Here is a 26,912-nt window from a genome sequence, read left to right on the forward strand (position 1 = left end):
AAAAAAAAAAAAAAAAAAAAAAAACTATTGGCTTAAGAGCCTGGCTCTTTTCTTTCTATCCCCTTCTATGACCTGGTTGTTCCTCTTCTGCTACAGACCCAGGGATTAATAGCAGTCATGGGTGTCTTTTATAGGAAGGGCTTGCCCACTTCTAGACTTAGGATCGTTTAGACTTCTTGGCATCCTCAGCTCACTGATGAGTTATTACAAATTACTGATTTTGCATCTTACTCAGTTACTTTTCCTAACTGAAAGCAAAAGATTTTGCCTCTTGTTCCTTTAAAAAAAAAACTGTTTACTACATATTCTTATCAGTTAATAAAATACTAAAACTTTTTATAGAAAATATTTGGGGGTGCCTGGGTGGCTCAGTCAGTTAAGGGTCAGATTATTGTCTCAGCTCAGGTCTTGATCTCAGGGTCACAAGTTCAAGCCCCATGTTGGGCTCCACGCTGGGTGTAGAGTCTACTGGAAAGAAAGAAAGAAAGAAAGAAGAAAGAAAGAAAGAAGAAAGAAAGAAAGAAAGAAAGAAAGAAAGAAAGAAAGAAAGAGAGAGAGAGAAGGAGGGAGGGAGGAAGGAAGGAGGAAGGAAGGAAGGAAGGAAGGAAGGAAGGAAAGAGAGAAAGAAAGAAAGAAAGAAAGAAAGAAAGAAAGAAAGAAAGAAAGAAAGAAAGAAAGAAAGAAGAAAGAAAAGGAAAGAAAGAAAGAAAATAAAAGAAAAGAGAAAATATTTGGATAATGTGTGAAACACAAAAGGGGGGAGGATCTCCTGAATTCCTATCAACCAAAAAGAAACACTGTATTTCATGTATTTCTTTTCATTCTATCTCTATGCAGCATTTTCTATTGTTTTGAGCATCTACATTCCCAATTTACATACAACTTTATTACCTGATTTTTTTTTCTGTTAACTGTATAACAAAGGAATTTTCTAAGGCCACAAACTCTTTACAAAAAACATTTATATGAGTTTATTTAACCTTCTCTGGAAGGTTCTTCACTGGAAACTTAAATTCTTCAGAATAAACTTAAATTCTTCAGAATATTCACTATAAAAATCAATGGTCCAAAGAACATTTTGTCCACTCAATTCCCACCACTCCAAATCCTTATACTTGAATCTTAGAAGTAACTTTACAAGATCAAAGGATATGACCGCTTTGAAGTTTTTTAAACACATATTGCTAAATTGCTTTGCAGAAGTTCATTTAACCTTTAAACATGAGATGGATTATATGGTAATTTCTACAGTATGCTGCTGTTTTAAATATAATACTCTAACGAATTTAATAACCTTATGGCCTATCAGAAGAGTTCTTTCCCATCTTTTTACTAAGAGTAACTGCCTCCTATAAAGAACTTATCAAACTCAACACCCAAAGAACAAATAATCCAATCAAGAAATAGGCAGAAGACATGAACAGACATTTCTGCAAAGAAGACATCCAAATGGCCAACAGACACATGAAAAAGTGCTCAACATCCTTGGCATCAGGGAAATACAAATCAAAACCTCAATGAGATACCACCTCACACCAGTCAGAATGGCTAAAATTAATAAGTCAGGAAATGACAGATGTTGGTGAGGATGCGGAGAAAGGGGAACCCTCCTACACTGTTGGTGGGAATGCAAGCTGGTGCAGCCACTCTGGAAAACAGTATGGAGGTTCCTCAACATTTGAAAATAGAGCTATCCTATGACCCAGCAATTGCACAACAAGGTATTTATCCAAAGGATATAAACATAGTGATTTGAAGGGGCACATGCACCCCAGTGTTTACAGCAGAAATGTCCACAACAGACAAACTATGGAAAAAGCCCAGATGTCCATCGACAGATGAATAGATAAAGAAGATGTGGCGTATATACACAATGGAATATTACTCAGCCATCAAAAAGAATGAAATCTTGCCATTTGCAGTGATATGGATGGAACTAGAAGGTATTATGCTAAGTGAAATAAGTCAATCAGAGAAAGACAATTATCATATGATCTCACTGATATGTGAAATTTAAGAAACAAGGCAGAGGATCATACGGAAAGAAAAGAAAAAATGAAACAAGATGAAACCAGAGAGGGAGACAAATCCTAAGAGACTCTTAATCTTAGGAAACAAACTGAGGATTGCCGGAGGGGAGGAGGACTGGGGGGATGGGGTAACTGGGTGATGGACATTGGGAAGGGTATGTGTTGTAATGAGCACTGGGTATTATATAAGACTGATGAATCACAGAACTGTACCCATGAAACAAATAATATATTATATGTTAATTTAAAAAATAATAATAAAATATGAAAGCTGAAAAATAAGTAAATAAAAGTAACTGTCTCATTTTGTCAAACCAACAATAAGGAAATTATTTAAGGAACAAGACAATAGATGTTTAAAAAATCTTAGACTTATTTCCCCCCAATAAAGATGCTTATTCTCAATGCACACTTTTTTTGTTTTTTTACTTCTTGTTGCTTTTATAAAAACTTTCATTACGGGGTGCCTGGGTGGCTCAGTCACTTAAGCGTCTGCCTTTGGCTCAGGTCATGCTCCCGGGGTCCTGGGATCAAGCCCCAAAAGCGGGGGTTCCCCGCTCAGCAGGCAGTCTGCTTTTCCCTCTGCTTCTGCTCTCTCTCTCAAATAAATAAATTTTAAAAATCTTAAGAAAGTCCTGATTAGGGGCGCCTGGGTGGCTCAGTCATTAAGCGTCTGCCTTCAGCTCAGGTTGTGATCCCGGGGTCCTGGGATTGAGCCCAGCATCAGGTTCCCTGTTCCGGGGGAAGCCTGCTTCTCCCTTTCCCACTCCCCCTGCTTGTGTTTCCTCTCTTGCTGTCTTTCTCTCTGTCAAAAAATAAATAAATAAATCTTAAAAAAAAAAAAAAGAAAGGAAGTCCTGATTATTAGTGCAAAATCAAAGAAATCTTCAACTCACTGCTTCCCTTACTGCTCTCCCTACGCCCCCTCCTTCCAAAAAAATCAAGCATAAAGAAAAATGCTGGTAGAGTTTATGTATGATAGACTGTTCTCAGGATCCCCATAAAAGCCACTTATACATCCATTTATCATATTAACTCCTAACATCATATGCATATATCATCATGCATTTTACTCACGAAATCTGAGTGACAGGAATTTAAGCATGACTTAAAGCACCACCTATCACTTAAAAGTGACTATCTAGAAGTTTCCAACATTTACATATGATTGCTATACTGCAAATAGCACTGATGAGGAATTTGGAGATCAGGATTCAGCTTTAGATCCTGTCATCAGTGAGCTGGGTCACTCTGACTAACACCTAATCTCTGGTTCTGAGTTTACTCATGTGTAAAATTAAGGTGTCATCTGGAAGACCTATGGGATGCCCTTTGCTTCTCCTTGATTCTACAACTCTGATCTTTCATATACTAAAGAAATCACCTACTGGCCAATCTTATGAAATGACAAATACATCTTTATTTTTTTAAAAGATTTTATTTATTTATTTGACAGAGAGAGACATAGCAAGAGAGGGAACACAAGGAGGGGGAGTGGGAGAGGGAGAAGCAGGCTTCCCGCTGTGCAGGGAGCCCGATGCGGGGCTCGATCCCAGGACCCTGGGATCATGACCTGAGCCGAAGGCAGATGCTTAACGACTGAGCCACCCAGGCGCCCCAACAAATACATCTTTAAAATACAAATCTCCTTTAGGAATATAGAGTGAAATGAGATGTAGCCATTCATAGGTAACAAAAAAGAAATCATAAATCATGTTGCTGACTACCTATTTCGATTTTTAAGCAAAATATTTAATATAGCATAATATAATGTAAACATAATGTACTATAACATAATACACACAGACACATACTTATAAGTATATATGCGTATATCTTAGCCAGATAACTCTAACCTAAAGAAAATACTAGAATGTTTCAGGTCCTACACCATTCCTTAACTGGATAGCTAAAAAGATTCCAACCTTGCTTTTATCTTTTAGGACATTTGTGTCCTAGAATAAAGGGGTTTTTATATATAATAGTTGGCAATCAAGAAATGTATAAAAATATTATCCCATTTTCCCTATGGGGTTCACAAATACAAAAATTATCATTACCTTTCCTATGCTGAAATCTGGATGCATAAAACGAAGGCAGTCTGAATAATTAGCCCATGTTTTATTTAAACTGTACATAAAATCCCACGTTCCATTGAGGTTACAGTGTCGGAAAGCAACTCCTGTAAAGACATGAAGAAGAACATTGAGATCGCTCAGTTCTCTTGGCTTTCCTGCCCTAGCCACCCAGCACTGTTCCAAATTAATCATTTCAGAAAAATTCAGTACCTTTATGATTGAAGTCATAAATATAAGGAGGGCATGGGACTGCCAATATTTTCCCCACTGTTCCTCTGGGCCAACAAATGAGTCCATCCCATTCTGGGAAACAATTTCCCTCTAATAAAGAAAAAAATTAAAAAGCAAATAAACAAAAATGCAATTGGAACCAGACAGTAAATGCGCTCAAAATACAAAATTTTAGGTCTCCACCTGCAGCAAAATGTAAAACAAATTGGTAGTTGTGGAAACTAGAATGGGGTAGATACGATGCAAATGTCCTAAGATTCATCCATCTCACCTGGTCCATTAAGAGGAACATTTGATTTGCATAAATTAAAAATATTTTAGTGATTCTGCTATATATGAGTTATAGCAATTAATACATAAGAAACATTGGAATTCATTGTGAACAACTGTAGTAAAATTCTATCATAGTTGTAGCTACATTTTTTACCCTAGATTTTAAAAACTTGCTGTTAAAAAATATGATACCTGAAACAGATAGAGCTTCCCAGGTAAGCTCTAAGATTTGAGTTTGCCTTTTTACCAATAATTCTTTTTTTTCTTTTTACCAATAATTCTTTTTTTTCTTTTTATCAATAATTCTAGTAATTTGAGTCTAACACTCATCTCAAACAAAATTCTCACAAGCTCTACTCTCCTCAAGAATCAAGTATAAAGATTTGGAGTGGGGGCAATTAAGCAGCCAAAATGCATCCAGAACCCTAGCACTTCTCAAAACCTCCATTGCCACACCCATGGTCCAAGCTTGTCAAACCATGATATTTACACAGAACAATCTAGAATTTGGAAACTCCAACTTTGTCTCTTTTCAGTTCTATAACTGAACTGATAATATAATGTAACCATAACACAGTGTAACCATACATTTGTGAAGAATAATATTTTGGGCTTTGTTTTTAACTACTTGAATCATTTTAAAACCAGGTATTTGCATTTACATTTCATTTTCTTTCATAGACATGAGGAAAAATTTTATTACAAAAATTTTTTCATAAATAAAGCAGAACATTGTATATATATACACATACACATATTACCCAGAATTGACATTTGCTAATATTTTACCATATTTATTTCATCTAATTTATTTTTTGCTAAGGTATTTTAAAGTAAATTGCAGACAGCATAACCACTCACTCTTAAATATTTTGATATGCTTCTCTCAACCTTAAGGGAATTTAAAAGTGGAAATTTCTTAAATTAGCTAGTGAATTCAAAATGCCATTCCAGTTTTTTACACATAAATTAAAGAAAGTTTTCATTGAAAGGTAAATCTGGTCTTCCAGTTTCCATTCTTGCTCTCCTTTCATTCATTCACACAGTAAGCCAAAATCTTCCAAAGGCTTCCCATCTCACTCCCAGCAAAAGCCAAGTCTTTACAAAGCCTGAAAGCCCTGCAAGATCCGCTTTCCCCCATACTTATCTCCCTGACCTCAGTTCTGCGAAGGTCCTCCTAGCTCTCCCTTCAATTCAGTGCGTTCACCAGATGGCTTAAGGTTTATTCCCCTCCGCCCTACAGACTTTTACTCACAGGTCACTTCTGAGTAAACTCTCCGCATTTATAGTTACCTTCAAAACTCTCCTTACACCCCTTCCTTCTATACTTTTTACCTGAGCTCTCATTGCCTTCCAATAGTAAGTGTTATTTTATTATTGGTTTCTTAAACCACAGGGACCCTAAAGGTGGGGAATTTTGTCTGTTTTGTTCCATGCCTTAGCCACCCAGTACTTGGCAGGGGCTTAACAAATATTCAGAGTCAACATTGTGTGTTCTTTAGGACTGCTCTCCATTAGTTGTGTATTGAACTTCCAGGAAGAGAGCATATTCTTCGTTTCAAAATGAGATTACTTTTAATGAGTGTTGTATTCATTTTTTCTATTGCTACCATAACAAATTACCACAAACGTAATGGCTTCAAATAACCCAAACTTATTATCTCACTATTTCTTTAAGTCGGAAGTCCAGTGAGTTCAGCTAGGACTGAGTTCCCCATTTCCTTGCTGGCGATCAACTTCTAGAAACCACTTATATTCCTTGGTTTATGACTCCTTCCTTCCATCTTCAAAGTCAACAAGTCAAGGTGACCCTTCTCGTCAAGTCTCTCTTCCACTCTCCTTTTCCCCTCCTGATTCATCCACCACATACACCACATTGGGCCCATCCAGATAATCCAGGATAATTTCCCCATTTTAAGGCCTGTAATCCCACCTGCAGTGTCCCTGTGCCATGTAACATAGCATAACACCAGGTAGATAGGGTATGGACATCTTTGGGGACCCTTATTCTGCTACCACAAGTCCTATCCATTATAGCTCTCTCAATTTTTTTGTTACCAAGTACACTACTGCAGCTGAGGAATTTTGCTCTGATGTTCATGATGTCAAGTTGTTTGTTCAGTTTTGAATAGTCATGCAAACCCTGATCTGTACAGAAAAGAATTCGGCATAAATCTGAAATTAACTTCTTAGTGTCCTCCATATCACATGGAAACAAACAACTCGATTTGCTTTGGGGATTGCTGAAGCAATAAGAAAAAGAAAATGTCTTCCCTCACCCACACTGTTCTTATAGAAGAGAACATTTTCTTGGAAACAGCCTCACTTTGCTCACATAATAAAAGCCTATACTTTACATATCACAAGCAACCCGGAAACCCATCACACTGACTCTTGCTTCTGGTGCACAGCTTCACTGGCTTCTTTCCACCATTACCTATGTTTTGTTTTTGTTTCTTGTTCAAACAGAGTGCAATGAATCAACCTCTTTCACCAATTTTACCCTAGACACTGTTCTGTATCTTACTACCATTCCATATGGCTTCACATCCACTCACTTTGTCTTTAACAAGTCATGCATCCTCATTTATCTGTACTGTCCAATCCTTTACCAGATGTCTATTGTGCATCTACAAAAATTGGACCTGGACACACATTCTTGTGTTCTGACAACTTGTTGTCCCCCTACAATGTATGCTGCGGGGGTGCCTGGGTGGCTCAGTCAGTTAAGCACCCAACTCTTGATTTTGACTCAGGTCATGACCTCAGGGTTGTGAGACTGAGACCCGTGCAGGGCTCTGCACTGAGCGTGGAGCCTGCTTGGGATTCTCTCTCTCCTTCTTCCTCTGTCCCCCCCACCACTTGTATTATCTCTCTCTCTAAAATAGATAGATGATAGATAGATGATGATAGATAGATAGATGATAGATAAAATGTATGCTGCAATATCATGATATTTTCTGGCAAGAGTTAGTTACATGATGGAATAAGGTCTTCATACAAGTTTAAAACCCAATGACCATTTATTCTATAATTATGTAGTTTTTAAACTACCATGGAGACAAATCAGCTGATATTTTCCTCATGCTCTAAGGGGGACAGTTTTCTAGTTCCTTACAAGATACCACCCCACACACATACACACACACTCCCCAAAATTCAGAAAACCAACATTCCTCAAAAATAATGTTTCTGTAGATTGTGTTCATCTCTCTGGTGGCTCTTTCACAAAGAGAATAGTAAATATTCACAAACATTGAAAGGATTGGGGAAGCCATGGCCTCACATAGCTCATACAGAGATCTTAATTAACATCTACTCTTTGATCATCATTTCACATCCTATGTGAGTAAATACTTTCATCAGTTACCAAGAAACTAATTAATTGCCTGATGATTCACCAATCTCTCTTTATAAATTAACACCATTAATTACATTTCTTGTCATCTTTTGTGTGTGCCAGGACAAACTACTTATTAGTGATGCTTGTCACACCATGATCTTCACACAAAACAGTCTAAAATTTGGAAACTCCAACTTTGTCTCTTTCCAGTTCTATAGTTACCCATAATAGAGTGTAACCATACATTTGTGAAGTGAAACCAGGATCAATAATATTTTGGGTTTTGTTTTTAACTACTTGAATCATTTTGTAGCTAGGTATTTGCATTTATACTTCTTTCACTTTCATAGACATGAAGAAAATTTGTATTTTCTTTTTATTACAATTTTTTCATAAATAAAAGAGAATATTATATATATACAGCACCTGGAATTGACACTTGCTCATATTTTGCCATATTATTTCATCTGATTTATTTTTTGAAGACACAAAGAGTAGGGTGAGAAGGTCCTACATTTGTTTAATTAGTGTTCCAGATGGAAAGACTAGGAGAATGGGAGAGAGCAAAGTTTCAGACAAAATAGCAAACCATTCCCACCAATGACTAAAGACACAGATCCTCAGACTTCAGAAATCAAATGAATCCCTACCTAGGTACAGACAAAACCGCAGAACATCAAATGCAAAGAAAAGCTCTTAAAAGGAGCCAGAGAGAAAAAACTAATCATCAACAAAGACTGAGTACTGATTTGTCACTAATAACAATGGAAGCTAGAGTAAAAGTGAAATAATATTCAGGTATGAAAAGTAAATAATTCTCAACCAAGCATCATATGTCCAGAAAAAGTATCTTTGAAGATTAAGACTGAAATAAACACCTTTTCAGACAAACACTGAGAGTGTTCACTGCAATCAAGTTCTAATGTAAAGAAATCTTACAAAAAGACATACTTCATCTTGAAGAAAAATTATAACATATAATTAATATAAAACTATATGACTTTATTAATATAAAATTATATGACAATAATATAATTTGGAAGTAATTAAAGTATTTCAAATTGCTTATATTATTCAAGAGGGAGAAGTTATAAACTTTAAATGTTCTTAAATTAAGTATTTGGCAATTAGAATGAAGTAGATTAAACTAGATATTTCATTATAGGGCATAGCTTTTTTTTTTTTTTTTTAGGGAGGAAGAGGAGGGGGGGAGGGGCAAAGGGAGAGGGAGAGAAAGTTTTAAGCAGGCTCCACACCCAGTGCGGAGCTCAATCTCACAACCCTGAGATCATGAATTGAGCTGAAATCAAAAGTCTGAAGCTTAATCAACTGAGCCACCCAAGCGCCCCTAAGACATAGCTTTATTTTTTTTTTAATCTTTTATTTAAATTCAATTTAGTTAACATATACTGTATTTTTAGTTTCGGGGGTAGAATTTAGTGATTCATCAGTTGCCTATAACACCCAGTGCTCATTACATCAAGTGCCCTCCTTAATGTCCATCACCCAATTATGCCATCCCCCCACTGACCTCCCCTCCAGCAACCCTCAGTTTGTTTCCTAGGCTTAAGAGTCTCTTATGGTTTGCCTCCCTCTCTGATTTCATCTTATTTTATTTTTCCTTCCCTTCCCCTATGTTCATCTGTTTTGTTTCTTAAATTCCACATATGAGTGAAATCATATGGTGTCTTTGTCTGACTTATTTTGCTTAGCATAATACTCTCTAGTTCTATCTACGTCATTGCTAATGGCAAGATTTCATTCTTTTTGATGGCTGAGTAATATTCCATTGGGTATATATACCACATCTCCTTTATCCATTCATCTGTTGATGGACATCTGGGCTCTTTCCATAGTTTGGCTATTGTGGACATTGCTGCTATAAACACTGGGGTGCATGTGCCCCTTCAAATCACTATGTTTGTATCTTTTGGATAAATACCTGGTAGTGCAATTGCTGGGTTGTAGGGTAGTTCTATTTTTAACTTTTTGAGGAGGCTCCATACTGTTTTCCAGAGTGGCTGCACCAATTTACACTCCCACCAATAGCGTAAGAGGGTTCCCCTTTCTCCACATCCTCACCAACATCTGTTGTTTCCTGAGTTGTTAATTTTAGTAGGGCATAGCTTTAAAGACATCTGCTGCATTCAGACTGTTGGGAATTTAGGGAAGCTCAGTAAACAGCACCTCCCTTTTTAAAAAATTCATTAATTATACTCAACTATAAGGGCAAGGCATTTTCCCATATAAAACATTGTAATTTACCTACTACTCCAAAGATTCCAATAAATAACTTTTCTCAATGGCTCCAATAAGAACTGAGAGTGATCACCAGGCCCCAAGTAGCACAAGCCACAAGCTCCTGAGCAGTTACAACAGTAAGCCACCCAAGTGCACCAAGGCCACCACAAGCTCACTTGTAGTGTTGTCGTTTTGTTTTTCTAGTTCCCCACTTGAATTTGGAACTAACTGAGAAATTACATATCTAGTTCCCCACTTGAATGTGGAACCAGTCAAGAAATTACACAGAGAGCCAGGCATATGGAAATTAAATAATCATTTTATTAAGAAGAAAATTTTTTTTGAGAACAGGGCCTAGGTACATATAAAAAGGCCTGCTTGTCTGTTCCTCTGATATTCATATATACTACCTAAAACTGCAAGCAATATGCACACGAACAGAGCCTGTCCCTCCAAGCTTACTACCTGGTTAAGGGCAAACCAGGATGCATGCTCTCTGCAAGCAAACAGATCCCAAAGAGAGGCCTGAGAGACCGATGTGCACATGCCCAGCTGCTATTCTGAAACTCAAAAATCAGGCAAGTTATTCTGTCCATAGGGAGGGAAGAGCTTGTGGTTAAAGGAATGAAAAGAGTGGGGCGCCTGGGTGGCTCAGTTGTTAAGCGTCTGCCTTCGGCTCAGGTCATGATCCTGGGATCCTGGGATTGAGCGCCGACGTCGGGCTCCCTGCTCAGCGGGGAGCCTGCTTCTCCTTCTCCCACTCCCCCTGCTTGTGTTCCCTCTCTCGCTGTGTCTCTCTCTGTCAAATAAATAAGTAGAATCTTTAAAAAAAAAAAAAAAAAGAAAGAAAGAAATGAAAAGAGCATGATTCTGCTACATGATCCTCCATATGAAAACATGTAATGACTGATGAGGAACACCCTACTACTTCTTAAAAGGGGAATTTGAGTCTTTTTGAGGACTGGGGTAGGGTAGGGACACAAGAAGACATAATTTTTAGCACCTTTACCTCCTTCCTGAAGTTGAGCTGTGATGTTGAGTTCACACTGTTCTTTAGCTTTCAGCACAAGGACAATCTGCTCCTCTATAGTAATGGTGCCATCAGAATCCAGCTGTGGAAATGAATAAAATACAAACAGAAAAATGTTCCCATTACCTCTTTTTTAAACCATGATATAATCTTTCATTATCTCTTTCTATACAGTTGAAAATTAAAGTTTTGATATCCAGCTATCTGGAATAGTCTTTTATCTGAGTCAAACTTTCTACTAGATATCTTTCACCAGATACCTTGATACCCATTCCCACCCTGGAATGTGCTTCTAACATACAAGTGAATAATGAATTCTTATTGAATGAGTTCACCTAGATTTGGCTTTAACACCACCAGTAATGGAGAGGAAATTCTACTTTGGAAACCTTCATTTCAATGAAATATATTTTATTTTAAATATGACAAAATATTCATAGGTGTTTGTTCAAAGCATGGTGCCTGGACCACCTGAATCTGATGCTCATATAAAATGTACATCCTTAAGCTACACATCAGATTCAGTGAATCAGAATTTATTTCTGGAGGTGGTGACTGGTAATCCCCATGTTTCACAGGAACCCGTTGTGGTTCTTGCACTAACTTTAATGGGTTTGAGAACCAACATATTTGAAGGTACAAGATAATCGTGAAGATCATCCTATTCAAGTTTCAACCAGAAAGGCAGAACTACTAAGAGAATAAACAAAAACTAATTTTTTGGATTGGAATACACATCATAATTTAATCATCAGGCTAACACAACGCAGATCCTGAGTTAAAAGTAGCTACACTAAAAGTGAACCATAAAAAGCTCACTTATCCAGAAGGGAGAATGAAACGTGGGCCTATGAGCCATCTGGGTAAGCATGGTAATAAAACTGACTTCTTCCCATTCATTATCCAGAAACAGCCAAGCACCATTCATGTTTTGTTTTGTTTTGTTTTGTGGCTGGTTTTTTGTTTGTTTTTTTCACTTCAATAGTTATTTTCTTCAATCCTAAAACCGCTGGGTAAGCTGTGACCAAGTTTCAGAACTATAAATTTGATTTGGAGAAATCTGACTTCCGTTATCAAACATGAACATTGCAAATCGTTCCTTGCCCATTTTCACTTGAATAAACACATTTTTTGTTTTCTTTTGTGCACATTAACCTTTTTATCAGGATAACATTTTCAGGAACATAAGCATTATAAACTATAGCTTCTACAGATATTTTGCTCTACACAATGTGGCCAGTTTAATCAGGAGCAAATTTGATTAGAATGTGCTAATTCATGATCTTTTAAATTGCTCTTTAGTCATTTCAAGGGAGAATAAGGAAATGTTTAACATCTTTTATATTCCTTTCCCTTCCTCCTTAGTTACAGATACAAGTGTTCTTCACCATAGAGGGATAGTAAATCATACTGTACTTAAAACAGAAGAAGAGTTTTCATGTTCAATGTCTATTACTCCAAAGGCAACAACTGCATCCAAAATAAAATGGCACATTTAGTAAAAAAAAAAAAAAAAGTAATTTTTTTCTGAGTAAGTGATCATTTACAATTTGAAATAAAATGTTGTATTTTACTGAAAGTACTTAAAGTTGTTGTTATAGATACTGATGGGTTAACGTTAGAATATGCAGATTCTTATAATTTCAATATTCACATTTATTCCATTTTTAAGTAAACATGAACCCATAAATTAGATATTCTTAAAAAGAAGCATTCTGGAACTTCCACTTCTGCATTATGGAGTAGATGTATTTTTCTCTACTTCTCCTAGTAAGTACAACTAAAAACTCTGGACATTATATATAAAATGAACATGAGATGATTCTGAAAGGCAAAGAGCAGAAAGCAGACCCGCTAGGGACCTCAGATCCCAAAGAACAACACAGTGGTAAATTCTCTTGGTTTTTTGTTTTTGTTTTTGTTTTTGTTTTTTGCCTTATGTATTTGGGACTTGGAGTTGAGAAGCTGGCAACTCTGAAATACCAACAGACACTGACCAAAAGAAAAAAAAAGCCTCAAGAAAACCATGCTCTCTACAGCAAGGAAGGAAAGGGACTGCCTGAGTAGACAGAAAACTTTTACATTAATAACAGCTTGACCTAAGCCAAACACCACAGAAAAAACACTGCAGTTCTATCCCAACTGAAACCAGCAAAGACCAAGTGGAGATCCACCCTTAGTGGATTGTAAGAAGGTGACCCTATACTCTCTCCAGAGTGGTTTCAGAGCGAGGTAGAGAGCCAGGACATTCACCCACACTGGTCTGTAACATTCCCCATCGCCCCTTAGGTGTCTGTGGAGACCATGTGGGGAGCCTGGACTTCCACCCCCTGCTGACAGTTAAAAGGCACTCCTCCTTGGGGTGCTGTCAGAAAAGACCAAGAAGGGAGTCAGCCTAGCAATGAGGCCATCCCATTGTGGTGTCAATGGAGACCACGTGGGGAGTAGAACTCATATCCCCACCCATCAGCAACAAGGAGCTCCCCACCTTGGGTGTCAACAGAAGCTGCCTGGGGAACCTAAACTTCTACTTCTACTGACACCCTCACTTCCCCGATTATATTAATACCAGACAAAGTAGACTTCAGAGCAAACAAAACTACCAGAGACCAAGAGGGACATTATATAAGGATAAAAGTGTCATTCCACCAATAAAAGACATAGCTATCTTAAAAGTGTATACAACAAAAAACAAAAATATGGGCGCCTGGGTGGCTCAGTCAGTGAAGCAAATGACTCTTGGTTTCAGCTCAGGTCATTATCTCAGGGTCATGAGATGGAGCCCCGCATGGGGCTCTGCGCTCAGTGGGGAGTCTGCTTGAGATTCTCTCTCTCCTTCTCCCTCTGGCCCACACACTCTCACTCTCTCTCTAAAATAAATAAATAAATCTTTAAAAAAAAAAAAAACAGAAAAATATATGAAATAAACATCGAGAGAATTGAAAGAGGAAATAGACACGTCCACAATTATAGTTGGAAACTTCAATACTCCTTGCTCAATTGATAGAACAATGAGACAGAAAAGCAGCAAAGATATAGAAGAACTCAACAACACAATCAACTCAGAGGATCTAATAGGCATTTACAGAACACTTCACTCAACAAGGCAGAGTACTCATTCTTTCCGAGTGCTCACAGAATATATACCAAGGCAGACCATGTCCCCGGCCATAAAACAGATCTCAACAAGTTTAGAACTGAAATCATACAGAGTAGGTTCTCAGACACAATGGGTTCAAACCAGAAATAAAAAACAGAAAGACAGGGGCGCCTGGGTGGCTCAGTCGTTGGGCGTCTGCCTTCGGCTCAGGTCATGATCCCAGGGTCCTGGCATCGAGCCCCGCATCGGGCTCCCTGCTCTGCGGGAAGCCTGCTTCTCCCTCTCCCACTCCCCCGCTTGTGTTCCTGCTCTCACTAACTCTCTCTCTTTGTCAAATAAATAAATAAAATCTTTAAAAAAAAAAAAAACCAGAAAGATAACAGGAAAATCTCCAAACACTTGGAAACTAAACAACATACTTCTAAATAATCCATGGGTCAAAAAGGAAATCCCAGGGGAAATCAAAACAATATACTAACTGAATGAAAATGAAAATACAAAATATCAAAATGCGTAAGGCACAACTAAGGCAATGCTAAGAGGAATTTCCAGCACTAAATACCTATATTGGAAAAGAAGAAAAGTCTCATATCAATAACATAATGTCCCACCTCAAGGACCTGCAAGAAGAAGAGCAAACTAAAACCAAAGCAAATAGAAAGAAGGACATAATAAAGATAAAAATGGAAATCAATACAATTAAAAAAAACAGTGGAGAATATCAATGAAACAGAGAGTTAGGTCTTTGAAAAGACAATAAAATTGACAAACTTCTAGTAAGTGAACAAAGGGAAAAAAAAGAGAGAAGACACGCAATAAATTATAGAAAAGGAGAACAGATTAGTGGTTGCCTTGGGGTTGAGGAGGAGGAGATGTGTGTCTATAGAATGGCAACAGAAGGAGAATCTTTTGGAGATGGAAAAGTTCTGTATCTTGACTCTATCAATGTCAATAAGCTGGTAATGATATTGCACTATGCTTTTGTAAGATGTTACCACTGGGAGAAGCTGGGTAGAGGGTACAGGGCTCTCTCTGTATTATTTCTTACAACTGCATATAAATCTACAATTATCCGAATAAGTTAATTTTTTTCAAAAGAATCAATGTGTGCTAACTTGAAAAAACACAATATATATAAAAATATTACTTCATTTTAGTACATGATGATTTGCCACAAGGTTGTTGTAAAAAACAAAGGTAAATAAGAAATGTTAAAATACGACTATTTTATAATTTTGCAAAAACATTTCCTTTATAAAGTGAAGTTTCCTTAATGCATATAATGCCTTCTTAGAAAATTATTGTAATATTAATATACCAAATTTGACTCTAATTCGGAAAGGATTGAAAGAATATTTTTAAAGAGAGTAAATTTCTCTGGACATTCTACTTTCCACAGTCCAAAGAGAAAGGTGAGCTGGTCTATAATAAGGAATTTTGTTTGGAACTCAGGATTGGTCATAGAGTCTAGTATTAATGAGCCAAATAATAAATCAGTTTTATTAACTTTTTACTCCATATTTTTACACAGGCCTCAAAAAAGTTCATACAGACCTATTAATATTTTATTTTACTTTACTTAAATACTGATTTCATTCTCAAGAGTATGATTCCCTTGAGAGTAGCTGAAGTTTTTATATTGTGAAGTGAATTTGAGAATGAAACATATTTTTAATTATTTAGAATTTATTGTCTATAATATTGGGTTCGAATAGAGAAGAGGATTCTGTTATAATAATCTGATAACTTTGGGGAAAATATTGAACCATCCACCTTTAATTAAAACACCAACTATGAAAGTGTTTCCCCATTTGTCCTTTTTAAATTCAAAATAAAACAAGTTATATGGATAAAACACACAGCATAAATGCTCACACACACACACACACACACACACACACACACAACCCAAACACAAATGTCCCTATTTCTAAAATTTTTTAATCCTTTCACAAACTGACCTCTAACTCAGAACTAAATCTAAAGACCAGTCCATTTTGCACATTAGGCAGTAAATCATAAAACTTCCATGACCCTGTTCATGCAGGAAGCAAACTGAAAATATTTTAAGAATACAATGGATCTATCTGTGGCCTCATTCAAAATCAGTTAGGATTTCAGCATTAGGAGAGTGATCACATAGAACGATCATCCTTCACACCTATCATCCACTCTTTCTCTTTCATTTTAACCACACGAATTTATTAGGTATTCACAGAGGTCCAATTACTACTTAGAAACCAAGCATAGTTAATTTTTTAACTCATCTAATGATTATAGAGATGGAAAACAGATTAGTGGTTGCCAGATATTGGAGAGAGCAGGGGACAAGGTAGAAGGAAGAGGTTGTGGCTACGGAAAGGTAGCAGGAGGGATTCCTGTGTTGAAACTGTTCTGTATCTTGACTATGGTGGTGGTCAAGGGCATCTGTGCATCTGATAAAAACTGCATAAAACTCAATGCACACACATACCAATGAATACATATAAAACCAGTGACAGCTGAATTAAGTAGGTGGATTATACAATATCAATTTCCTGCTTGGGCTATTGTATTATAGTTACAAAAGATGTCACACAGGGAGAAATTGGGTAAAAGGTATATACTATCCCTGTATTATTTCTTACACCACATGTGAATCTACAGTTTTCTCAAAATACTTTCTTCATTTGTGTAATAAAGAGTTTTTAGTGAATTGTATTTTTTTTTAAGATTTTATTTATTTATTTGACAGAGAGAAGCACAGCAAGAGAAGGAACACAAGCAGGGGGAGTGGGAGAGGGAGAAGCAGGCTTCCCACCGAGCAGGGAGCCCGATGTGGGGCTTGATCCAAGGACCCTGGGACCATGACCTGAGCTGAAGGCAGATGCCCAACGACTGAGCCACCCAGGCGCCCCGTGAATTGTGTTTAGTTTAATGATTATAACCATGACAGAGAAAGACCAACTAAATTTTAAATTAAATGCAATTAAATCTATTAATTTGAGCTAAATTAAGTTCAAATATATTAAGACTATTTGGCAAAGAATTTGAGTGCAAAAGAAGTCATGCATTAGATAGTTCCCCATAATTTATAGGCTTCTATAAATATGAAAGATTTCCTATCTTCTAAAAGAAAACCAATTAGAACTGACAATTTTTAAATTCCCACCCATTACCAGATCTCCCAAGCAAGAGATTAATTGTCAACTATTAATCATCAACTAATTTAAAATAACTCCCTTGGCAATTCACTGAAGTAACTGTGTGTATCTTCTTCAAAAGTAATTTACTTATTTTACAGAAAGTTGCCATCAAAACACAAATTCAGAATTAGCCAAGTTAAGAACTATGCCCCCAGGCAGGTGTGTGCAATGTTCAATCCTCAAGTCAAAAGCTCCATTTTCAAATCTCAGCAAAATTGGCCCAAAAGCTTTAGTTACTTAAAAACCTAACTAGCTAGTATCTAAAATGGCTTTCGAAATCATTCCACACTAAGAATTTGGGAAGTTTTCTATGAACACAGAAAAGCTGAAAATTTGCTTTGAATGGGGAAATACAGGATTTCAAAAACAGGCATACCCTGTTTTACTGCACTTTGCTTTATTGCACTTCTCAGATGCCGCGTGTTTTTTTTATAAATTGAAGGGCGGTGGGAACCCTGCATCAGACGAGGCTATCGACGCCATTGTTCCAACAGCATTTGCTTATGTCATGTCTCTGTGTCACATTTGGGTAATTCTCCCAATATTTCAAACTCTTTCATGTGTTACCATATTTCTTATGGTGATCTGTGATCAGTGCTTATGACCCACTGAAATCTCAAGTGATGGTTAGCATTTGCTCAGCAATAAAGTACTTTGAATTAAGATATGTACATTGTTTTTTTTCAGACATAATGCTATTACACACTTAATAGGCTACAATATAGTATAAATAAAATTTTTGGGCGCCTGGGTGGCTCAGTTGGTTAAGCGACTGCCTTCGGCTCAGGTCATGATCCTGGAGTCCCGGGATCGAGTCCCACATCGGGCTCCCTGCTCAGCAGGGAGTCTGCTTCTCCCTCTGACCCTCACCCCTCTCATGTTCTCTCTCTCATTCTCTCTCTCAAATAAATAAATAAAATCTTTAAAAAAAAAAAAAAAAAAAAAATTTTTATATTCACTGGGAAACCCAATAATTTATTTGACTCACTTTCTTGCAATATTTACTTTATTACAGTGGTCTGAAACCAAACCTGCAGTATTCCAGGGTAGGCCTGTGGATCTTAAGTGTTCTCACCACACACACACACACACACACACACACAAAGTGAGGTGATGGATGTGTTAATTAACTTGATAATGATAATCATTTCATAATTTGCATATATATATATATTATTGTGTTGTACACCTTTAAAAGAATCACATTGTACAACCAAAAAAAAAAAAAATGAAACACAATACAAAATAAATAAGCTACCCCCACCCTAACAAACAATGTTGGCCTGTTTGGGGATGTAACAAATCATCAAGAAGACGATTGTTTCCTTCAGGCAGTTGGCAACCAGAATTTGAGACAGAAAATCAGGCTGCAGGCCAAATGGCAGTGCAAACATCCCATCCATCTGTATCCTATCGTGTCACCAGCCAGGCAACACATCTGTCACAAGGCATGGCTGTGGGATCCCGAGAAAGAACAATGGCTGGGAAAAATAACATGGTTGATATCCAATGGGAATGAGAAGGCTAATTTTGAGCAAAAGCAATGAGGTAAAATCACCATTAATAATAAGGTCAAGAAACGATAAGGTAAGCTTCACATAGTAGAAACCCTGTGCACTCATGAGCTGTAACAACTATGCATGTATATTAAGAGAATAATGAAAAATTAGTATGAGAACTTTCTGTGACCTCTCAAAAAAGGGATGAATGCTGGAATGAAACTTTGGTTTCCCTAATTTCTGACATAAGGAGGTAACCACCTATCACACAACAGCTAGCTGTATGGATAAAAAAGAGGAGGTCGAGGTGTGACTGTTTTTAGATGGTTGAATGTGTAATGGTGTGCAGGTAGTAGGAAAAGGTAACATGGAATGAGGAATTTAGTCAATAGATCTGGGAATAATAAAGAGGTTCTAAATCAGTGAGAAGTGAGAGTCCACATGGTCTTACTGGAGGTAAAATAAAACTTAACCCAGCGGGCCAGGGGTGGGGGGGAGCAGGAAAGAGCTATATTTGACGAGACTGTGTGAGATCAGTGTAGTCTGGGACACAAATTTTGGACAGATGAGGGGATAGACATAAAAGGCAGCCATCCAACAATACAGTGTCCTATCAAGTTGACTTCCCTCCCAAAGGAATCATCATCACTCAAAGGTTGTATTAAACATTAATTCAAATGTAGAAATCTTTCTAAGAATACTGAACATGATCTGTTTGAAAAGGTGGGCATATGTTTGACTCTGTTTCTATTTCCAGTGATTATCACAGTGTCCAGCACATGTGAGACCCTCAAAGTACTTGCTGAACTGAATTGTCATGAATAGAAGGTCACAGGTTTTTTATTGTTGTGTTTTAATTGATATATAATTGATGTGTAATGCATTGTATTATTTCCAGGCATACTGATTTGATATTTGTATATATCGTGAAATGATCATCACAATAAGTCCATTTAACATCTGTTACCATATATTTACAAAATTTTTTTCTCGTGATGAGAAATTTTAAAATCTACTCTCTTAGCAACTTTCAAATACGCAATACAGTGTTATAACTGTGGTCATCATGCTGCACATTATACCCTCATGACTTACTTATTTTAAAACTGGAAGTTTGTACCATTGACCACCTTACCCATTTTGCCCTGTTTGGATGGGTTTTTTTGTTTGTTAAGTAAGGTGTTCTGGTTTTTTTAACAGCTTTATTGAAATACAAAGAACTAGGGGTGCCTGGGTGGCTCAGTCAGTTAAAGCGTCCAACTCTTGGTTTTGGCTCAGGTCATGATTTCAGGGTCATGGGATCAAGCCCCACATCGGGTTCCATGCTCAGTGCAGAGTCTACTTGTCCCTCTCCCTCTGCTCCTCCCCCTCCAACCACCCCCCGCCCCAGTTTGCGTGCACACACACACACACACACACTCTCTCTCAAATAAATAAGTAAAATCTTTAAAAAAAAAAAAAAAGAAAAAGAAATACAAAGAACTACATATAGTTAATGGGTACAATTTGATGGGTTTGGACATATGCAAACACTTATGATACCATCACCAAAATTGAGGAAATAGATGTAGCCAACATCTTCCTCAGGTAGGTCAGGAGCGACAGTATGACTCTTGGGCACTTACTACACTATTAGCATGAGTGGTAAAAAATGTGATAAACTCACAAACAAAATGCCATTCCTAATATATTACCAATCTGGTGGGAAACAGAAGCATGCTGTGTCTTTTGGATTGATTTTAAAAGGCATTTTTAAGACTGCAGGAAAGCCCCACATGTCTCCTTATGGTTTCTTCTAGTTTTTTAGATATCTATAAGTTCAATTAATCAACATGAAAATTGTGTTTAAGTTTTGCTTACATGACTACCCAAAAGCTTCTGGATGTCATGCCTTACAGACTTTATTCATCTAGGAAATAAGATGCCAGAATATATATTGAGAGGAGAAGTTCCACCTTGGTGCTCATTATATGCATGAGCGCCTTTCTGAAGGCAGATTCTCCCGTGGTGTAGGCAGAAGAATATGCAAGCTTAGACATATCTCATGCCCACAAAATTGGTTTAAATGCATTGTTAAACATAATCTTTGCTCTCGGAAAGTGTATTTAAAAAAATAACTAAAAAATTTTTTCTCATAGAAAACAGATCTAGCCTGATTATATAAGTAAGGAAAGTGACAAGAAGTACACATTATTCTCATTTAAGAAATTGTAGCCAGTTTGCAATTTGATGTAAATGGTTTCATAAAGAAGAGGCAGAAGTTTACCTTAATTACACAAAGAAGTCTGTTCCAATCTAGTCACATAAATATTTAGCCAGATAGTATTAAGCAACACTTTTGTTTGTTTGCTAGGTTTTTAAGTATGTTAACAATATGTATCTTGTTAGTAACAAGAGTATTTGACTTATTTGCTAATTCAAGCCGCAATATATAATAGGTCTTGTACCTATGATCATGCAAACACTTAACCAATATTTCATGAGTATCTACTAGGTACTATATGCTGTAGAAAAGTGTGCAAGACTGCTGAGTCACAGATCTGTACCTCTGAAACAAATAATGCAATATATGTTAAGAAAAAAAAAAAGAAGAAGGTAGCAGGAGGGGAAGAATGAAGGGGGGGGAAATTGGAGGGGGAGACGAACCATGAGAGACAATGGACTCTGAAAAACAAACTGAGGGTTCTACAGGGGTGGGGGGTGGGAGGATGGGTTAGCCTGGTGACGGGTATTAAAGAGGGCACGTTCTGCATGGAGCACTGGGTGTTATGCACAAACAACAAATCATGGAACACTACATCAAAAACTAATGATGTAATGTATGGTGATTAACATAACAATAAAAAATTTTTTAAAAAAGAATCATTTCTTGCCCTCAAGTAATCCACTATCTGTTGCAGAACATCAAAACAATTAATATGTCATATTTTTAAAGAAATAGCATACCAGGGGCACCTGGGTGGTGCAGTCAGTTATGTGTCCAACTCTTGGTTTGAGCTCAGGCCATGATCACGGGGTCCAGGGATCCAGCCCCGTGTCAGACTCTACACTCAGTGTGGAGTCTGCTTGAGATTCTCTCTCTCCCTCTCCCCCTGCCCCTCCTTCTCATGCTGTCTCTCTCTAAAATAAATAAATAAAATCTTCTAAAAAAAGAAATAGCATATCATTTATGACTTTAAAATAAAAATTATACATGATATAATTCAGAACTTTCCACACTAGCCTTCCATTAAACAACTTAATAAAATTAGCACTGATGAACATGAGCAAATACCATACTTGATAAATCTTTAGAAGCAGTCCCATTGAAGTAATAAACAAGATAAGATGCCTGTAATAATTACTACCATTCAACACTACATTGGGAGTTCTAGTTAATGCAGTAAGATAAGACAAAGGATAAAAAGAAATAACAGATACAGTTATTGAAGAAAATTGTTACTGCTTTGGAATAAACTTGGTAGGTATGAATCAGTAAATAAAAATAATCAATTCTCTATACCAGCAATAGCCAATTAGAAAAATATAGAAATGATGATGATGAGGATAATAGCACGTGTAATGGCTAACAGAGTGAGCAAACTCTGTGACAGGTAATGCATTAAATGCTTCTCCTGAGGTTTTCATGGTATATAATCCACACACCAACTCAATGAATTTAGCATTAGGTTATCCCCATTTTTCAAATGAAGAAACTGAGTTTTTGAGATGTTAGTAACAGCTAAAGAGTAGGAAATGTACATCCCAAATCCAGTTCTGATATCAAGTTTCATAATCTTAACCATTTTATATACCTCCTTCCCCCTGCAGAAACTTACGATTTACTTTCTTTGAGCATCTACAAAATTCCACCAGCCAATAGAACAACTGTCAAGCTCAACACTGAGCCTGCTTTATCAGTTATTAGGACAAGAGAGCTCTGGAAACACCAAACTCTCCTAAAGACCAACAGCACTTTTCCCTCCATCTCCATGACCAGATGCAGGTTCCGTGACCTCTGCCTCTTAGAATAGAGTGACCGTTTTAAAATTAAAACAGGTGTAAATGATTAGAGACTTGAGTTCCAAGTGGGATCAAAGAGGATGAATTTTCTTAAAATGAAAAAAAAATACAAATGAGCTTATTCAAACATTTATGCAGAACCTACTACCCAAAGATACCACACTGATTGTCACAGGGTATTTCAAATTGTTTATTAGTCCCTTTTTCCCTGTGAATTTACAATTTAGGGGTAATCTTCCAGAAAACCTATCTGCTTACCCTCTTTTAAGCAAGTTAACCAGTCCTTTTACTTCCATTACACCCTCACTGAGAATATCATTCACACATGTGGTTTCAGGTACTCCCTATAAAGTGCTGATGCGAAATCCAGAGCTTTCTTAAGCTTTATAATCCGATATCCAACCAGCTACTAAATATCTCAGGCATCTCACGCTCAGCTTATCTAAAAATTTCACTCATCATATCTGCCCCAATCCACTCTTCCTCCAGCTGAATGTACCTTCTATCTCTTGAATCCATCTGCCTTCTTGCATCTCCAATTCCACAAGGACACACCAGTCAGAAGAGCTGCAACTGCCTTCTGATTAGTTGCTCTGTCTTCAGAATGACTTCTTCAAAGGGGGAGACAGATATTAATCAAGTACTCAGATCAATAAATGTAAAATTATAACATCTATCAGTACTATGAATAAAATGTCCAGTTGCTGTCAGAACGCAATTGGGTTCTGAAGGAGAAACTGTAAGGAATAGAAGGAACAGTGTTGGAAGCAGAGAGAATAACCCTGCAAAATACACACACACACACACACACACACACACACACCATTTAAAAGTCTTCAGTGGCTCCCAATTGTGTTTAGAAATAATCTCAATCTAATAATCATCCCATTAAATAGCCCTTAACTAATCTACTAATAGAAAAGAGCTGGCATTTTCATTATCCAACACCTTAAGGCTTTTGTGTGTTTGCACACTTTTCAATTCAGTATTCCCATGTGCCATGAGATAAACACCATCATCACCATCACTTTTGATTGGAGGAAATGGAGGCTCAGAAGGTACCCTGGGCTGCCTAAAGTCACACTTCCATTAAAAGATTTAAAGAATAACTCAGGGAGAAGACAAAACCCAAACAGAGGGGAAAGAACGAACATGGATTCTAGTGGATGACAAAACCAACTGAAGCTCAAGAAGGAAAACAGGGACACCTGGATGGCTCAGTCGTTAAGCGTCTGCCTTTGGCTCAGGTCATGATCCCGGGGTCCTGGGATCGAGCCCCACATCGGGCTCCCTGCTTGGCGGGAAGCCTGCTTCTCCCTCTCCCACTCTGCCTGTTTGTGTTCCCTCTCTCACTGTCTCTCTCCGTCTGTCAAATAAATAAAAAATTAAAAAAAAAAAACAGGAAAACAAATGGAATGTGTGAATGTTAGTTGAAAATGTTCTATTTTTATTCATGAAGAATTGAGGAAGTTCCAAGGAAGTGAAACCTCTCTGTGCATGGCCAGGAAAAGGCCACACCTAGCTCCCTTCTATCTTGCAGCTTCTAGGCTGCCGAGGCTGAGGATTCTACCTGAAATTAGTGCAGCCACAGAGAAGTCCACCGCCTCCGGGACACAAGGCTTCCCCATGCCTGGAAGACGAATGAAAACTGTCCTGGCTGTCAGTAGGAAAGCAGAACAAACCAACCACTGGCTCTTTAACTACAGTAGTGCTTATGGAAATAGGCATGATGCAGACATGATCAGCAGTCAAGTTTCAGTTTGATTTCGCTAAGAATAGTCCCTTAGCTTACCATCTTGGAGAAGCTGCCTACATCCTAATTATGTCCTCATTCTTAAATCTACCAATGATGGCTTGTTGCTAGTTCCACCTGCTATCACCACAATCTCCAATTGACACAGAGATTGAGATATGGCTGTAGGCTTATTTATTTATTTATTTATCTATCTATCTCCCCTTTTCTCTCTAGACCCCACTTCTACTTCTCTACCTCCCCATATGCAACCACTATGTGAAATTTATATACACATATATCTCTTATCTGGATGCTTACACAGTATGTATTGCTGCTTTATGTACATGTATTGAAATGTATGTAAATGGTACTATGTAATATATCTCATTGTTTATATGCTATAGCTTATCCTGTTTGAAAGCTCTCATACATGCTGTTTTGTGTACATTGAATCTACTGCTTTTTTTTTAAAGATTTTATTTATTTATTTGACATTGAGAGAGAAAGCAAGAGAGGGAACATAAGCAGGGGGAGTGGGGGAGGGAGAAGCAGACTCCCTGCTGAGCAGGGAGCCCGATGCAGGGCTCGATCCCAGTACACTGGGATCATGACCTGAGCCGAAGGCAGACGCCCAATGACTGAGCCACCCAGGTGCCCCTGAATCTACTGCTTTTTATTTTGCCTAGTGTACCCCATTATGAACACCCAAGTTGACCCCAACACCACAGAATTATTGCAATAACCATTATGAACTTGTCTAAGAAATTCCTCGGGATATATACACAGGGGTGGATATTGTTGGGACAGAGGGCTATATAGACACAATTTAGCTAAGCCGTGCCTAAATGATATCCACAGTGAGGACACCAATCTGAGGGGTGGGTTCCAGGGTGGAAGCCAGGGTGTGAATCATGACTACTCTACTTGTTAGCTGTGTGACCTGAGAATATTACCTAACACGTCTTAGCCCCATTTTCTCACTTATGAAATGAAAAATTACGGTGCCTATCTCATAAAGTTACTATGAGAATCAAATGAGATAATAATAGATTAAAGTGCTTAGCACAGTATTTTGTACTTGGTAGGTAAATAAATATTATCACTGATTATCACCCCCTCCCCCCAAGTATGAGATTTCTGATTCCCCAATGGTCTCTGAATCTGCACACTGGAAGGTCAGCAGAGCTAAGCCTTCTCACTGAACAGAGTAAGAGTAGAGACATCAAGTTTCATGCCCAAGGAGGTTGCATGTTTCCAGAGGAGGAAATTTAATGTGGCTTTTGGGTTCCCAGGTTACTGCTCCTTTCCCCACATCAGAATGTCCATGACAGTGTTGATATTCCACTCGGGCAAAAAAATGAATGATGACTGAAAAACAAAACCTGCCCATGCGCATCTGTTCACACCTAGTACTGTATGGAACTTACATACTTCCCCTCAATATGTCATGGTCTTCTGGGAATTTTCTCTAGTCATGGTGATGGGTTTGTACCCACTTGCAGGCACGTACACTGTGAGCGTCACACTGATCTGCAGCCACGGAGCCTGCAGAAGGTGACTGAATCACATGGGGTCAGCCCATTCTCGAGCCCAGCAAAACCAGTGTTGTCCCTTGATAATCTTGTAAGGAAGGCAGACACAGAGATGCACCACTGGCACAGTCCTTCCAGAAAGAACCAACTATTTGTCTGTAAGGAGTGTGGTGGCCTGACAGCCTCCAGCTGCAGTACTTTCAACCATCTGTCTCAGCTTTGGAGCCAAGTGCACATGATATAAACAGTGCTGAACTAATGAGCAAACCACAGTCGGAGTACCAGGACCTGGCCATTTTGTCGCCACATGGGACTCCTCTGATGGGCAACCTTTACTCCCGAGCTCTCCATGAGGTTGGCCAAGACTTTGCCAGATATGCATCCTGGTCTGAGGTTCTCCCTGTCCAAATCTACTTTCTCACTCTTTTCTCTTTCACAGGTATTCCTCCCCAGTAAACCTACGGTACAGCTGATTCCATCTCAGAGTCTGTGTCCAGAAGGACCCACTGACACAGCAAACAAAATACTACACATATTTATACAGTGCTCCCCATTCCCATGGGATAATCTGACTTTAAGAAATGTATTACTGGGCACTGTAATGACACTTGATACGTGAACACATGAGTTTTG

General features: G+C 37.8%; 1 protein-coding gene across 1 annotated transcript in view; it reads right to left on the bottom strand.

The window, feature by feature from the left end:
* PTH2R (parathyroid hormone 2 receptor) overlaps nt 1-26,912 on the bottom strand; it is a 76,263-nt gene that overhangs the window by 47,118 nt on the left and 2,233 nt on the right. Inside the window, exons 2-4 of the mRNA XM_032413409.1 lie at nt 11,206-11,308; nt 4,319-4,429; nt 4,091-4,212 (exon numbers count right to left, since the gene is read on the bottom strand). Coding sequence (XP_032269300.1) covers nt 4,091-4,212; nt 4,319-4,429; nt 11,206-11,308 — 336 coding nt within the window. The remainder of the gene's footprint in view (nt 1-4,090; nt 4,213-4,318; nt 4,430-11,205; nt 11,309-26,912) is intronic.

The sequence above is a fragment of the Phoca vitulina genome, unplaced genomic scaffold, assembly GCF_004348235.1.
Source record: "Phoca vitulina isolate PV1807 unplaced genomic scaffold, GSC_HSeal_1.0 scaffold1, whole genome shotgun sequence".
NCBI classification, from domain to species: domain Eukaryota; kingdom Metazoa; phylum Chordata; class Mammalia; order Carnivora; family Phocidae; genus Phoca; species Phoca vitulina.